Consider the following 16,992-nt stretch of genomic DNA (forward strand, 5'->3'; position numbering starts at 1 on the left):
GGGAGTAACTAAGGACAGAGTAGGGACGAAGAGCTTGAGAAGAAGATTAACATTAAACAGGGATGAGAGGTGGGAGGGAAAGGGAGAGAGAAGGGAAATTGCATGGAAATGGAAGGTGATCCTCAGGGTTATACAAAATTACATATAAGAGGAAATGAGGGGTAAGAGAAGAATAATACAAGTGGAAGTAATGATTTACAGTAGAGGGGGTAGAGAGAGAAGAGGAGAGGGAAGGGGAGGGGAGGGGAGGGGAGGGGGGATAGCAGAGAATAGGATAGACAGCAGAATACATCAGACACTAGAATGGCAATATGTAAATAAATGGAAGTGTAACTGATGTGATAAAGCAATCTGTATACCGGGTAAAAATGGGAGTTCATAACCCACTTGAATCAAACTGTGAAATATGATATATTAAGAACTATGTAATGTTTTGAACGACCAACAATAAAAAAATAAAATAAAATAAAAATAAAATCAATATGAAACAACTAATTTGCATTAATTAAATAGAAAACTTTAGTACATATTTTTTATTTTGAGATAAGTTGCCATGGTTGGCCTCAAATACATGATCCTCCTGTCTCAGCTTCCCAAGTCTTTAGAATTATAGGCATGTACCACTGTGCCCAGCCTTACTTCTCCTTTTTTTTTTTTAAGATACCAGGAATTAATGCAAATCAAAACTACTCTAAGATTTCATCTCATTCCAGTCAGAATGGCAGCTATTATGAATACAAACAACAATAAGTTTGGTGAGGATGTGGGGAAAAGGTACTCTAATACACTGCTGGTGGGACTGCATATTGATGCAGTCAATATGGAAAGCAGTATGGCGATTTCTTGGAAAATTGGGAATGGAACCACCATTTGACCCAGCTATCCCTCTCCCTGGTCTATACCCAAAGGACCTAAAAACAGAATACTACAGGGACACAGCCACATCAATGTTTTTAGCAGCACAATTCACAATAGCTAAACTGTGGAACCAACCTAGATGCCCTTCAGTAGATGTAGATTTCAGCTATGTGTCCAGGATAAAAAAAAAAAAAAAATGTGGCATTTATACACAATGGACTATTACTCAGCAATAAAAGAGAATAAAATCTTGGCAGTTGTAGGTAAATGGATGGCAGTGGGGAAGATAATGCTAAGTGAAGTTAGCCAATCCCAAAAAACCAAATGCTGAATGTTTTCTCTGATATAAGGAGGTTGATTCATAGTGGGGTAGGAAGAGGGAACATGGGAGGAATAGACGAACTCTAGATAGGGCAGTGGGGTGGGAGGGGAAAGGAGGGGGCACAGGGTTAGAAATGATGGTGGAATGTGATGAACATTATTATTCAAAGTACATGTATGAAGATAATTGGGTGAATATACTTTGTATACAACCAGAGATATGACAAATTGTGCTCTATATGTGTAATAAGAATTGTAATGCATTCTGCTGTCATATATAAATTTTTAAAAATTAATTAAAAAAATACAAGGGATTGAGCCCAGGGGCACTTAACCACCAAGCCACATCTCCAGCCCTTTTTATTTTTTTATTTGAGATAAGGTCTCACTAAGTTGCTTAGGGCCTTGCTAAATTGCTGAAGCTGGCTTTAAATTTAGGATCCTTGGACCTTAGCCTCCAGAGTCATAGGGATTACAGGTTTGTGTCACCAAACCCAACTTCTCCATTTTTAAAATAGATAAGACTTATACAACAATTACTAATAGGGCATTATGTAAAATTGTGGATATGTAACCGACGTGATTCTGCAATTTGCATTTGGGGTAAAATTGGGAGTTCATAACCCACTTCAATCTAATGTATGAAATATAATATGTAAAGAGCTTGGTAATGTTGTGAGCAACCAATAAAAAAAAATAGGAAAAAAAAATAGATAAGACTTTGTTTTAGGGGAGAAAAAATAGAAGTCAGACTGAAGTCCACTGTTTTTATTGGGTTGTCTTAAGAATAAATAAGGGCTGGGGCTGTAGCTCAGTGGTAGAGCGCGTGCCTTACACATATGAGGCACTGTGTTCAATCTTCAGCACCACATAAAAATAAATAAAGATATTATGTCGATCTACAATTTAAAAATATTTAAAAAAAGAATTAAATGAAACCAGATCTGTGAAATGTAAAGGACAATGTCTGACACAAAAGACTCAATAAATGATTTCTATTATTATAATCCCATTAAATCTGTTTAGATGGAGGTGAAGGTGGGAAAATGAATGTAGCATAAGCAACATGAAAAGTACCTCGTCTGCTAGCCAATTACATACTGGCCTTCCTGTAGTTACAAATTTAGCAGAAATAGTTTGTTGCCTGATAAAGTGATCAGATTCTTCTATCAACATTAGCCCTTTTCCAGAGCATAAACAATACTAATCATTTCTTACAAGAGAAAGCACACATAGTCTGTGCTCATGATCCTGAGAAATGAGGCCTTGACAGTTCCCAGGAGCCTTAAGAATTGGATTTTCCTTGGATAATACTGTAGGAACCAGGTTAAACAATAGAGATCCAGTAGTATCCCTGCTCCTTGGCCAAACACCCCTGATGAAGGGGAAAAGACAATGATCAGAAAACTTGTCAAGTTTCTTTAGCTTGCCAACTTGCTAAAAGCTATTCAAAACTCCACATTTTAACCTGGGCTATGATGTTCACTCTGGTTGCTTTCTGGGCCTTCCCTGAGAGAGGGAGCCAGGCCCAGAGAGCTTCAGAGAGTATGACTGAGAATCAATGGCATTGTTTAAGGAAAGGAAGTCAGAGTCACTCAGAGTTTAAACAGACCTGTTGAGAAAGTGGGGGAGAGGAAGGAGGGCTGGTCAGCTATGTGTTCAGGAGATCGGAAGGATCCTGGCGAGGTGCCCAACTACACCAGCACAATTGCCAACTGGGCTATTTTCAGAAGTTTCTTCAGCTGGCCTCTACTGTACAGTCCCTGGTTCCAGCCTTAAGTGGCTTCCTATTGTGCGAGACACCTGAGGATCTGAAGGAAGGCTGTCAGAGGCAGGATTACAGATATGGCTGCAGATAGAGGGTAGTATAAGAAGGAGGTGAGGAGAGGAATTTAGACCAACTCCAGCAATTTCTCCATTCAAAATCCAGCCCCACCCAGTGACTAGGAAAACAAAGGTGTCTGGGAAGGGAAGAAGAAAAGTAATTCCCTTTATTGTAACAGAAGGCAATCTGGGTCAGACCACAGTTGAGAGAAAGAACAATAAATTTCTCTAAGTAGCACAGAGGGAAATTCTCGATTCCAGCAGGCCTGTACTCAGACACAAGTTCATCAAAAGCACAGGCAAATGGGGTGGAAGAGATCTTAAAAGATCACTCACAGCCAGGCACAGTGGCACATACCTGTAATTCCAGTAATTCCAGCAATTTGGGAGGCTGAGGCAGCCGGATCATAAGTTTGAGGCCAGTTCTTAGCAACTCAGGAGGAGCCTCGGCAATTTAGTGAGACTATCTCAAATTTAAAAATTTAAAAAAGAACTGAGGATATAACTCACTAGTAAAGTGCCCCTGAGTTCAATCCCCAGTACTAAAAAAGATATCACTTAAGTTGATGTCCATGTTTATTATAATTCAATTACCCCTGGGGTTAGACACACATAGTTATTCTCAATTCTAAAGATATTTCCCCCAATTTTTCTCTCTCATACATACACAAGGAGTTCTCAAAACAAGGATAACATCTGACTAGACCTATAAATGAAACAATCTGGGCAAAAGTCAAACTGACTCCATAACATAGTCACTCTCTCCAGAGCAAACTATCAGACTATATTGGAGGGCACCATGTCATTGAATTTACCATGGGAAAGCTCAGGAGTTGGGAGATATATTCCTTGGACAGAGCTGGCTCTGTCCTCAAGATGAGTGGCAAATCCAGGAGACTAAACCTATATGCTTTACTTCCCCCCACAATCATGATTTTTGGTTTAATGTGCCAAGGTAGTTCAAAATTGCCCTTATTTCCTGTGGCTACACATCAGGTAACCAATGAAGAGAAATAGGAAGCCGGGTGTATTGGTGTACACCTGTAATCCCAGTGGCGAAGGAGGATGGCAAGTTCAAAGTCAGCCTCAGCAACTTAGCAAGGCCATAAGCAACCTAACAAGACCCTGTCTCAAAAAATAAAAAGGACTGGGGATGTGGCTTAGTGATTAAGTACCTCTGGGTTCAATCCCTGGGAGAGAGAGAGAAAAATAGGGGCAATAGGGATGGGGTAAAGTGTTTGCCTTGCATATAAAAGATCATGGGTTTGATCTCCAGCACAATCACCACACATCCACACACCCACACCCACACACACACCCACACACACAAACACATAGCCAGGGGTTTGATCACTACCATACATACACAGAGAAACACATGGGAGAGAGGGAAATAAATGTAAAAATACACATGTATGTAGACAACACACTTATAATATGAAGTGGCAAGTACTGATTATCAAGAGCTTTCTATGTGACAGATCATTTGCTAGGCACTTTAGATAGATCATCACATTTAATCCTTCCTAATAAGTACATGGGATGAGTAACATTCTTATCCTCATTTTATAGATGAGGTACCTGAAGCTTAGGGAAGTCACCCATCCAAGGCCAGTTAATAACTTGCAAAGCCAGAATTTAAAACCAGACAGTTTTATTCTGTAGCCTATGTTCTTATACTATTATCCATTGTGCTAATATGTGTTACTTTTTTAAAAAATATTTTTAGTTGTAGATGGTCACGATACCTTTATTTTATTTTATTTTTTTTATGTGGTGCTGACGATCAAACCCAGTTCCTCTCACACATGTCTGGAAAGCACTTTACCACTGAGCTACAACTCCAGCCCAAATATGAGTTACTTTTTATGTACATGCATTTGTATGTATGTTTTTCTCTCTCACACATACACAAGGAGTTCTCAAACAAGGATAACATCTGACTAGACCTATAAATGAGCCAAGACCTCAGTTCTAAGTCCAGATCTTGTCATCCATGGCCTGTCTGAATGATACTGAGCCCATCCTTTTGGTTTCATCTTTGATATGAAAGGGTTATATAATATAGTAGGTGGTCCCACTAAGTTTTAAAGTCCTTTGGCCCCAGAAAAATCCATAAATTTCAATGATTAGTTTATTCTACCCTGTCTTGCTTATTTTGAATAGAAAACATTCACACAAATAGGAAAACAGCAGAAATAAATTTGACCAATGTGGGTTAGATGCCCAGATAAGACCTAGTATGGGAACTCACTGAGTTCTGATGCTGCTTATAAGCTTCAGCTATAAAATGAAGGAGCTGACTAAAGGCTTTATATATAAGGTAACTCAAAGCTCTGACACTCTGCTCCTATCATACTAAACATCACAGAGAAGTTAACATTGATATCCCTGGGGTGAAGAGAGGAGGAACTAAGGCAATCAGAACCACAAAGAAAATGAGAGCTCTGAGTTAGAGCTAAAGGGCAGGAAAATGCTGGATTCTCTCCAGTTCTTTCAGAGGCCAGACCTCTCCAGACCAACCCCCCATGTAGTTCCAGGCAGGGAGGCAAGTGCTTAAAGGTCAACTAAATTATTTGACATCAACACAGGGGATGCTTTGCAACAAGAGCAGTGTGTGGGAGCTGGAATCTATAGCACATGGTGCCTGTCTACAGGCTATCTTTCTCAGGACTGGGCACAGTCCTATCACTTGAGACCATAGGGCCAGACATGCCCACCCAGCCTCCAGAGAGGACAGCTCCTCATTCCAACAATGTGGAATGACTGTGGGCCAGGCACTATTTTAGGGTTCTGGGGAAGACAAAAACAAGCTCTCAGCCTTGAGGATTCCAATCTGATGGGAAAAAGGAAGAACCATTCAGGGAGTGCCTACTATGTACTGAGTGCTTTGCATACATCATTTTATTCAATAAATCTAACATCCCTATTTTCTTTTTTCTTCCTTCCTTTTTAATTTTTATTTTATTTTAATTTTGAGACAGGGTCTTATTAAGTTGCTTAAGGACCTGCTAAATTGCTAAGACTGGCCCCAAACTAGAAATCCTCCTGTCTTAAAACTCCTGAGTTGCTGGGATTACAGGCACGTGTCACTGGGCCTGTCTAACCCTGTTTTCTAATTGTGGAAACTGAGCCATAGAAAGCAGGAACAAGCTGGGTGTGGTGGTGCACACCTGTAATCTCAGTGACTTGGAATGCCTGAGGCAGGAGTATCACAAGTTTGAGGTCAATCTCAGCAATTTAGTGAGGCTTTGAGCAACTTAGTGTGACCCTGTCTCAAAATTAAAAAGGGCTAGGAATATAGCACAATGGCTCAGAAATGGTAAAGAAAGCACCCCTGGTTCAAACCCCAGAACAAAAAATAAAAGCAGGAACAAATACAAATCTGACTTCAAAATGTGTGTAACTATCAAGACACTGGGCTGCCTTCAAGCAATAATCTAAAAGCTATAATGAAGTTAACAACAAAAAGTAAGAAATCGGGGCTGTAGCTGTAGCTCAATGGTAGAGTGCTTGCTTAGCACGTTTGAGACAATGGGTTTGATCCTCAGCACCACATAAAAATAAACAAATAAAAAAAAGGTATTGTGTCCATCTACAACTGATATATATGTATACACACACACACACACACACACACACACATAAGTAAAAGTGGGAACCTATGGAGGCATCCTGTGATGTAAAAGAGCCAGTATCACCATTTGCACTAAAAACAACTCTTTTTTTTAAAAAATATTTATTTTTCAGTTTTCGGTGGACACAACATCTTTATTTTATTTTTATGTAGCGCTGAGGATCAAACCCAGCGCCCCGCACATGCCAGGCGAGCACGTTACTGCTTGAGCCACATCCTCAGCCCTAAAAACAACTATTGAGACACTTGTAGAATCAGTAGTGCAGACATGGGAAAGTGTTACTTTTTTTTTAAACAGTTTCCCATGTTACTTTCTGGGTCTCAGGTTCCTTATCCATAAGGTGAGGGTGCTGGGAGAAACCCTGGGAAGGACTCCTCTCATTCTCCAACCCCACCTCTAACTGCTCATTTGTGGTTCTTCCACTTTAACTAGCTTCAGGGGTGTTCTTCTTTGGCACACTTCTCTCCCTGCCCCCCCTGCCTGTCAGGAAAAATTCAAATTCTCAAGTCAGAAGCTTGTTTTTCTGTTTTCCAGTAAATAAAACAGAACCTAGCCCATTGTATGCTGGTAAAGAAAGGAGGACAGCATACTTACCGGAAGCAAGAACTGTGCCAGGCTTCATTGACAGTCCTGTACAACCTCTGACTTGGAGCAACAAGGTCGCCACAGCCGTGACACCTCCAGGCATCCTCACCTACACATAAAACCAAGAAGGTCAAAGGCCTGAAGTATCAGGAAACAAAGAGACAGGATTTCTATCATGCAGAATAGAGTGAGTTAACAGAATCTCATACTGAAAGGATTAAGCCAAGGTTAGGCTCAACATCCAGTTTTCTCTCCCTAAGATCTCTCTGGTAGGGGTTGAGGCTGTAGCTCAGTGGTAAAGTCCTTCCCTCACATGTACAAGGCACTGTGTTCAATCCCCAGCACCACATAAAAATAAATAAAGATACTATGTGCTCATCTACAACTAAATAAATATATTTTTTAAAAAATCTCTCTGGAAAGCACTTGGCAATTCTCAGCTCATTTCTTCAGGGACAAGGAACTCATGGCCTCAAACATAATTTCATAAAAATGGTTCTGACTGGAAAATGTAGCTCAGGGAAAGAGCATTTGCCTAGCCTTGTGTTTGATCCCCAACATCAAAAAAAAAAAAAAAGCAGCTCTGATTGCCAGGTGTAGTGATGCATAAGGATCACAAGTTTGAGGTCAGCCTCAGAAATTTAGCAAGATCTTGTCTCAAAATAAAAAATAAAAAGGGTTGAGAAGCTGGTCGCAGTATCACATCCTATAATCCCAGTGGCTTGGAAGGCTGAGACAGGAGGATGGCGAGTTCAAAGCCAGCCTCAGCAAAAGTGAGGTGCTAAGCAACTCAATGAGACCCTGTCTCTAAATAAAATACAAAATAGGGCTGGGGATGTGGCTCAGTGGTCAAGTGCCCCTGAGTTCAAGCCCCAGCACCAAAAAAAAAAAAAAAAAAAAAAAGGTTGAGGATATAGCTCAGGGGCAGAGTGCTCTGTGTTCAATCCCAGTAAAACACACACACTCTCTCTCTCTGTACGAAAACAAAACCAGAATTTAAGCCTTCACTTACAGTTCTGAGTATAAGAAATGTGAGGGTCTCCCTGCTTTCAGTGTCAGCCTGTCTATGACTATTCCTGGCTCATACCCAGAAACCATTCCTCTCTGGGTTAAATATGTTATTGCCTTTTACTACTGCTCCAATTTTCTATCAATTAGTCGAAGAGCTTATTCATTCAACCAACAACACTGATCCTTTTGATAAAAAGCTCTATGTTAGAGACTGTTGGATAACATTGCCTCTGCTCCTCAAGCAGAAAATCCTTTGGAAAAAGACAAACTCTTCCACAATGTAACTTTTCACTTGGACATTATTTCAGAAGTAGAATTACTATTTAAGTTCATTGAAAGAAAAGTTTGGGTATAAAAAGAATAAACATGTAATAAATGTTTCTTATTTGCTAAGAACTGTCCTAAGTGCTTTCATAGACCCAATCTCATTTAATCCTCAAAATAATCCTTCCTGTGTCACAAATAGTATCATCCTTATTTAATGGATGGGAGAACCGAAGTTCAAAGGGGGGGGGGCGTGATGGGCCAAATAGCAGATTAAGCATTCAGACTCTGGCTTATCTGAAAGCATCTGCTCTTTCCACTTCACCATACTAACTCCTGTTCATTGGAAGAAGGGGCTAGGAAAGTCTCTGCAGAGAAAGTGAAAACATGAGCTGAGACTTGAAAGATGGAGAAGATTTACCAAAGGCTGAGAAAGGGTACCCCAGGGCTGTGTGGGCTAAGATCAGCATGGACAAAAAGCACAGGTAATCCATGTCCTTATGAAAGGGAGGTACCCCAAACAAAACACAGTATTCTTGATGTAGCTCAGATACCAACTTTTTAAAATAAAGTGGGTAGCTGAGATCAAGCTGTGGTACCTGACTTAGCCCTAGAAAGAGGGACGAGGTTGTTACAAGACTCTCTTGTGCACTCTGTGTATGCAGCTTTGTTCTCTTACGGTGACTCCAGACTGCCACAGGCACCAGACTGCCACAGGCACAATGACGGTCACTGAACCCTGTTTCACAGGCACAGGGACCATGAATAGACAAAGCATAGCTCTAGCACTCCAAGACTGCTCAGCACCATTTGGGGGCAGTCAGTGTACAGACAGTTGTCCTCTTTGTAACCCAGAGCAGTTAAACAAGTTGGCAAATTTTAAAATCCACTCCTCTCCTTTAGTTCCTTAGTGGTGCGACATATATATGCCCACCAGTAGTTCTTCCAAGATCTAAAACTCTGACTCTTAAGAGAGGACAAAACTTTCTGGGTGGCAGAATGGCAGTAGTTAGAGAGTACACCATCATTCTCAAAAATCCAGGGTAGAAAATCTGAAAGACTCACTTGAATCAGACTCCGGTCAGATTAGACACTGAGCAAGATGACTAATTAGTGAGAGATATGTGTGTGTGTGTGTGTGTGTGTGTGTGTGTGTGTGTGTGTGTTTACACAAGGGCATGCACACAGTTCTGGGGCTTGAAGCCATGGATTCACAGGCACTAGGTGTTGGTAAAGATGGCGCCCAGAGTGCTTCTCTTCCGGGAGCTCAGGTCCATGACAGACTGAATGGCAAGCGAACTATGACCTCCAATCCCTGTGAATGGCTCGAACTTTGAATGGCGCACCTCCAATCCCTAAAGTGGCTCGAACTCTCGGCCAATGAAGGAGTAACAGCTTACTCGCCTTGCTCCTCCTCATCCTGTGTTAAGCCCATAAATATCAACACCCTGTTCATGTTCACTCTCTTACTCTCTTTTACTCTCCCTCTCTCTCTTACTCTCTCCCCTTCTCTCCCCCCTTCCTCTCTCCCCCCTTCCTCTCTCTCTTCCCTCTCTTCTCTCTCTCCCCCTCTTTCTTCTCTCTCTCTCTCTCTCTCTCTCTCTTTCTATCTCTCTCTCTCTCCCCTTCTCTTCTGCGACTGGCCGCTACAGTCCTGCTAATAAAATCTCAGACAGGTAAACGATTGTTTTGACTTGTTGAGCTTTTCCACGGTTCTTTACACTAGGCAAGTGCTCTACCATTAAGCTAGACCCCTAGCCCCAGTGAGAGGGCTGTTTCTCTCTCTTTCTTTTTTTTTTTTTTTGTACTGGGATTGAACCTAGGGGGTACCTTACCACTGAGCTACACCCTTCTGCCTTAGCCCCCCAAGTCCCTGGGATTACTACGGTGTGTTACCACATCCCGCTATAAGGGTTTTTAATAAACACTGCATCCAAATGAATCTTCTGAAGTACCTTCTTGAAACATTTTAGAACCTTACATGGAAAGACTTTTCCAGTCAGTTTATGAGCATGTCTTACCCCACCCCCAGTAATCTCATTATATTGGAGCCACACCTTGTTTCTCCTTTTAAAAATTTCAACCCAAAAGTAACAGTGTCTAAGCTGACCACCCACTTACTCAACAACTCAACATTTTGGCTCTGAATAACTTCTGACTGCTTCCAAAATTTAAAGAGGATCAGAACTTTCATTATGAGGATATTAAAGAAAGCTTGTTGTTGCCACACCCTCTAGAGACTTCCCTGTTTTCTCTAGTCCTGAGAAACCTCAAAATCATTCAATCTACCCTTTATTTTAGTACCTGTTCTGTATTAAGCATGAGGGACACAAAATCTAGACCCCCCCCCCCACAGCCACCTGGTTCCACCTTATGCCTCTCTAGTCCATCCCTGTTCCTTGCCCTGGTCCTACTGCAGATCTTTGGCTGCTTTTCCTTGTCTACTGCACAATATTAGCTGGCTCAGTCAAGACTCCAAGTTATCTCAATTCCAGGTCCTACTCCCCAATGTCTACAGAACAAAGGCTGGACTATTTAGCTTGGCACTACTGAATTCCATTCTATCTCACCTCTTAGAAAATGCAAACTTTCAGTTATCTCCACCACCACCCCCATTTTTCACTGGCTCCTTTTTATCAGTCAAATAAGCTCAGGTCTTTCCCATCAAAAACAATTCTGGACCCCATTTTCTTCTCTAGCTACCACCTTGATTTATCTGCTTCATAGCCACACCTATAAAAAGTTGTCTACATATCAATGTCCTCATTTCCTCATTTCCCACTTACTACACAATCTATTGCAATCTGGTTTCCACCCCCACCATTTCTCTGAAGCTGTCTCACCAAGGTCAACAGTAACCGCTTATTGCTAAATTCAATGGAAATGCTTCAGTCATTCTTTCAACAAATATTTACTGTAGGCCAACTATGCGTCTAACACTGTGTTGGGGGAAAGAGCATCAAACAAGAGAGAGATGAGACACAGGGAAAATATTAAACAATAATATAATTATAATTGGGGCAAGTGGAATGAAGGAGTTATCAAGTTCATAACTAGGAAAACAGGGCTGAGGCAAAATATTCCTTGAAGAACTAATTTCCAAACTGAGTTCTAAAATATATATAAATGTAAATTAACTGGGCAAAAAAGGGGAAGGGAAGGACAACACTGGACGGGTAGATGCAAAGGCTCTGAGGCAGGAACAAAAAGCTCCTCACACTTCCAATAAAGATGGCTATAGTTACCTTGAAAGGACTAAGGGAACCACGTCTGGCCCCTGGCCTACTACAGTCCTTAAAGGAGTGAATAGCTCTCACAAGGTAAGCCCCCCCAAACCTTGACTTCTCATCATCCCTTACAAAGAAATGCTCTAGTTATATTTCATCTGTTTTGTATTACTGCCATACACATTAATGTTCTTGCACCCTGACATTCACACCTCAAGTTATTCATTATGTTTAGCATACTTTCCTCCATCTCTCTTTTTTTTTAAGAGAGTGAGGGAGAGAGAGAGAGAGAAAAAATTTTAATATTTATTTTTTAGTTATCGGCGGACACAACATCTTTGTTTTGTATGTGGTGCTGGGGATCGAACCCGGGCCACACGCATGCCAGGCGAGCGCGCTACCGCTTGAGCCACATCCCCAGCCCCCTTTCCTCCATCTCTTGCCCTTAATTAGGTTTCTTCCTTGACTGTCCCCCAAAGACAGGCAGTATTTGTTCCATTTTGTCTACACCTGTTTTATATCATTTGTGTGTGTGTGTGTGTCTGTGTGTGTTTGTGGTGCTGGGAATTGAACCCAGGGGTACTCTACCACTGAGTTAAAACCCCAGGCCCTATTTTGAGACAGGGTCTCATTAAATTGCTGAGGCTGGTCTCGAACTTGTGATCTTCTTGCGCCAGGTTCCTAAGTCACTGGGATTACAGGTCTGTGCACAGTACCTGGCTTGTTTGTTCTTTAGTTACTGTATTTCACTGCATTACTTTTTTTTAGGACTTTTTTTTTTTAGTTGTAGATGAGCACAATACCTTTATTATTTTATTTATTTATGTGGTGCTGAGGATCGAACCCAGTGCCCCACGCATGCAAGACAAGCGCTCTCCATTGAGTCACAACCCCAGCCCCATTGTTATATTTTTTTCATTTCAGAATTGGTTTATAACCTTTTATCACATAATTGTTGCATAGTATAATTCTGTTCATCATGCTACTTAAAAGAAAAAGGCTTGGTGCGGGAGTGCATACCTGTAATCCCAGTGACTCAGGAGGCTAAGGCAGAAAGACCACAAATTCAAAACCAGCCTCAGCAAATAAGCAAGCCCTAAGCAACCTAACCAGGCCTTTTCTCAAAAAATAAAAAGGGCTGGAGATGTGGCTTAGTGGTTAAGCGCCCCTGGGATCAATTTCTGATATATATTAAAAAAAAAAAAAAAGAAAGAAAGAAAAAGAAAAAAAGAAAAGAAAGCCAAACAGAGCAGCAATGTATTTACCAGTAGCATATGGAGGCACATTTTTCTTCTCAAGCACTTCAGTGAACCTAGAATTCTTAGGGCACACATGGTCACTATAAGCCGACTCGTGGTTTAGAGCAGAGCAATATACTAATAGTAAACACATCTTAAAGGAGTGGTGCTGAGGATGGCCCTGTCAAATAATGAAACCAATGATAGCAGTGTAGAATCTCTGGATGCCACAGATTAAATTTTATAAGTATACTTCACAACACTACAGTAAATTTTCTCAAGTATAATATTTCAACAATGCATAAATCAGTAACAACTAATGTGTTATCCTTTTGTTTTTTCAGACCAGAAAAGTGTTTGCTAAACTGCCATGAAGAAATGATAATCAGTTTGGATTATTCAATTTTAATGCATATTCATAAGTATTCCATGCATCCTAATCTTATACCAAAGACAGTTGTTTTAAGTAATACTGGCACAATTTTTTTGCGCACGCGCGGGGGGGACGGGGGGGCAGTTGCTGGGGATTGAACCCAGAGGTGCTTTACCACCAAGCTACATTCCCAGTCCTTTTATTTTGCAACAGGGTGTTACTAGGTTGCTGAGGGTCCAAGTTGCTGAGGCTGATCTTGAAGTTGCTATCCTCCTGCCTCAACCTCTAAGTCATTGGGATTATAGGTGTGTGCTACTGTGCCCAGCTACATTTTTTTTTTTAAAGAAAAAGCTTTGAATAATGGTTGCATTCCACTTTTTTTGCAAAAAAAAAAAAAAAAACCCATAAATTCTGTGATGATTATATAGTGAAATAAGATATAGTTCACCCTGTATTTTTCTGTCTCTTTCAATCACCCTTGCTCAGCTTTTCTCCCTCACTCCCTCACTCCCAGTTCTAAAGGGCAAGACTTGCTACTTCAACATCTTCTTATCTCTAGGGCCTAGGGTAGAGCTGGTACAGAACAGACACTCCTTAAAAGCAAATCCAACTGAAAGGTTATATACAACTGCAAGCTATGAAAGTAATTTCTAGTCAGATACAGTAGCATGCACCTACAGTCCCAGCAGGCAGAAGGCTGAGGCAGGAAGATCATTTGAGTCCAATGTGGGCCATATAGGGAACCCCTTTCTCAAAGAACAACAACAACAAAAGAAGTAATTCCCCAGATAATCTAGCCAGGTACAGTGGCACATGCCTGTAATCCCAGCAACTAGGGTGGCTGAGTCAAGAGGGGTGGCAAGTTCAAAGCTTGTTTCTCTGTTATGCATTCACATTGCTTATTTATTACAAAGTACCAGGGCAAGGATATTCACCCAGAACCCTCAGCCTTCTTAGCCCAGACCTTTTTCAAGAGAAGGCTCTTAAAAAACAAACAAAAAGGGCTGGGGCTGGGGCTCAGCAGCAAAGTACTTGCCTAGCATGTGTGAGGCACTGGGTTTGATTCTCAGCACCACATATAAATAAAGAAAATAAAGGGCCATTGACAACTAAAAAAATATTTAAAAACAATACTTTTGGCTTCTTGAGCTCCCTTACAATCTTGGAAGTCAATAATCCTGATTCTCTTACAACCTCTATTCCAGGAAATGCAAGAGAAATATAATGGTGTGAAGTCTTAGGGATTTTCTGTGAAGTCCAATGAAAGACCAATCCAGAATTCAGTCTATGCAGGAAGTTCTTCCTCTAGAAAAGTACCCCATTCTACCAAGTTGTTCACCCTCTCCCTCTATAGTATTTACCTCTTATATTTGCAGACTTATCAACAGTTACTGATTGTTGGAGTCCAGAAAGGGAGCCCAATGAAATATCACAGCAGTCTCCAACAATAAGGGGTCTTTATTAGGTGTTTAATAAACAGCAAGTTGTTCCTCCAATTATTATTATAACGTGTTGCTTTTAAGAAGGGGGAAAGGAGCTGGGGCTGTAACTCAGTGGTATAGTGCTTTCCTGGCACGTGTGAGGCAGTGAGTTTGATCCTCAGCACCACATATAAATAAATAAGTAAATAAAATAAAGGTATTGTGTCCAAAAGTGGCATATACTGTAATATCAGAGACTAGGAGGTTGAGGCAGGAGGATCCCAAGTTTGAGGCCAGCCTCAGCAATTAAGCAGGACCCTGAAGAACATAGTGGACCTTGTCTCAAAACAAAAAAATGAAAAGGGCCAGGGATTTAGCTCATTGCAGAGTACCCCTGGGTTCAATCTCCAGTACAATAGTAGTAGTAGTAGTAGTAGTAGTAGTAGTAGTAGTAGTAGTAATAGTAGTAATAGTAGTAGTAGTAGTGGGGGCTGGGGATATAGCTCAGTTGGTAGAGTGCTTGCCTCATCCTGGGTTCAATCTCCAGCACCACACATACACACACAAAAAGTGGTAAGTGTGCAACACAAACAACAACTGCCGCAAATGGCTTTGTGAACTCACTAGGGTAGGCACTAGTAGGACAGGATGGTAAAGATGCAGAGCCTCGGGGGGCTGAGGTTGTGGCTCAATGGTAGAGTGCTCTCCTCACACGTGAGAGAACCTGTGTTGCTTTTAAGAAGGGGGAAAGGAGCTGGGGCTGTAACTCAGTGGTATAGTGGTTTCCTCAGCACCACATAAAAATAAATAAACAAAATAAAGATATTGTGTCCATGTATAACTAAAAAAAAATTAAAAAAAAAAAAGATGCAGAGCCTCTAAAATATTCTAATCTTGAGTTGGGCATTTAGTGCAGCTTAGCATCCCCAACCCTGGATTTGATCCCAGCACTACAAAAATTAAAATAAATAAATAAATATATCTAATCTAATATAGTCTTTCAGTATTTTGTTTTGTTTAAAGAAAAATGGGTTTGAAGAAGAAAGTTGCTTAACCATCACAAAGCTAGTGAAAGCTGATCTTGCAGCAACTCAGATCCATAGCCAGTTGTGTTTGTATTATCCTTTGTAACCTCAGACAAGTTAAGACTTGTTGAAGGGGGCTGGGGATGTGGCTCAAGTGGTAGCGCACTGGCCTGGCATGCGTGCGGCCCGGGTTCGATCCTCAGCACCACATACCAACAAAGATGTTGTGTCCACCAAGAACTAAAAAATAAATATTAAAAAAATTCTCTCTCGGGCTGGGGATGTGGCTCAAGCGGTAGCGCGCTCGCCTGGCATGCGTGCGGCCCGGGTTCGATCCTCAGCACCACATACCAACAAAGATGTTGTGTCCGCCGAGAACTAAAAAAAAAAAAAAAATTAAAAAAAAAATTCTCTCTCTCTCTCTCTCTCTCTCTCTCTCTCTCTCTCTCTTTGTTGAAGACCCCACAGCAATTTGGTAGAAGGGTCAACTTGGTGCCCCAGCTCAGAGCCAGTGCTTAACACTCACCTTTATCTTGGTCTAAACTGGGTTTCTACAAACTAGTCCTTTTCAGACATCAAAGTGGTAAGAAATTCTCAAGCACTGACCGCTCCGAAGACCCTAATGCCTAGCCTGAACCAACACGTTCAGATCCTGTCCTTTCATTTGCGCAAATTCTTTAAAGCTTCTCATGTTTCAGCAGACAATGAGAACCAGGAACAAAACCCAGTCAATTCAGCAGAGCATAAAACAACAAGTGTGTTAACTGCTGGGCCCCCTGAGAACTAGCAGGTCAGGTGTATAAATCCCACTTGTTTCAGGACAAAACAGGAAACAGAAGGGTAGGGCAGCAGCTCTGGTAAATAGCCAAAAGAAAAAGATCACATTTTAATCAAGTGACTACCAAAAAGGCTAAGAGTAATGATTAACGATACTCTCTCCCCTATATCCCAAAGGGTTTTCATCCTCACTAGTTTACCAAATATTACTAAAGGGAGTGTCTCAGGAAAAATAATTAGATGATTTTTAAAGGAGCTTCTAAGTTTATTGGAACTTAGTTTTTTGTTTATAAAAGGAAGAATCAAATAGTTCCTTATAGTTCTGAGTCTGTGACACCAACCAGGGGCCTTTCATTTTTCAGGTTAAGGCACAGACATGGGATTCTCAGAAGTTTCATTCTTGCTGTTTTCTTCTTCCCTTAACTCCTTA

The 16,992-nt window shown here is 41.1% G+C and overlaps 1 protein-coding gene across 2 annotated transcripts in view; it reads right to left on the reverse strand.

Moving 5' to 3' along the window:
- LIMK2 (LIM domain kinase 2) overlaps positions 1-16,992 on the reverse strand; it is a 70,989-nt gene that overhangs the window by 48,061 nt on the left and 5,936 nt on the right. For both annotated transcript variants that reach the window (XM_081282943.1, XM_081282942.1), the window contains exon 2: positions 7,236-7,335. In XM_081282943.1, the coding sequence (XP_081139069.1) occupies positions 7,236-7,335 (100 nt within the window). The remainder of the gene's footprint in view (positions 1-7,235; positions 7,336-16,992) is intronic.

The sequence above is a fragment of the Spermophilus citellus genome (genome assembly GCF_964194105.1).
Source record: "Spermophilus citellus genome assembly, chromosome: 3".
Taxonomy (NCBI): domain Eukaryota; kingdom Metazoa; phylum Chordata; class Mammalia; order Rodentia; family Sciuridae; genus Spermophilus; species Spermophilus citellus.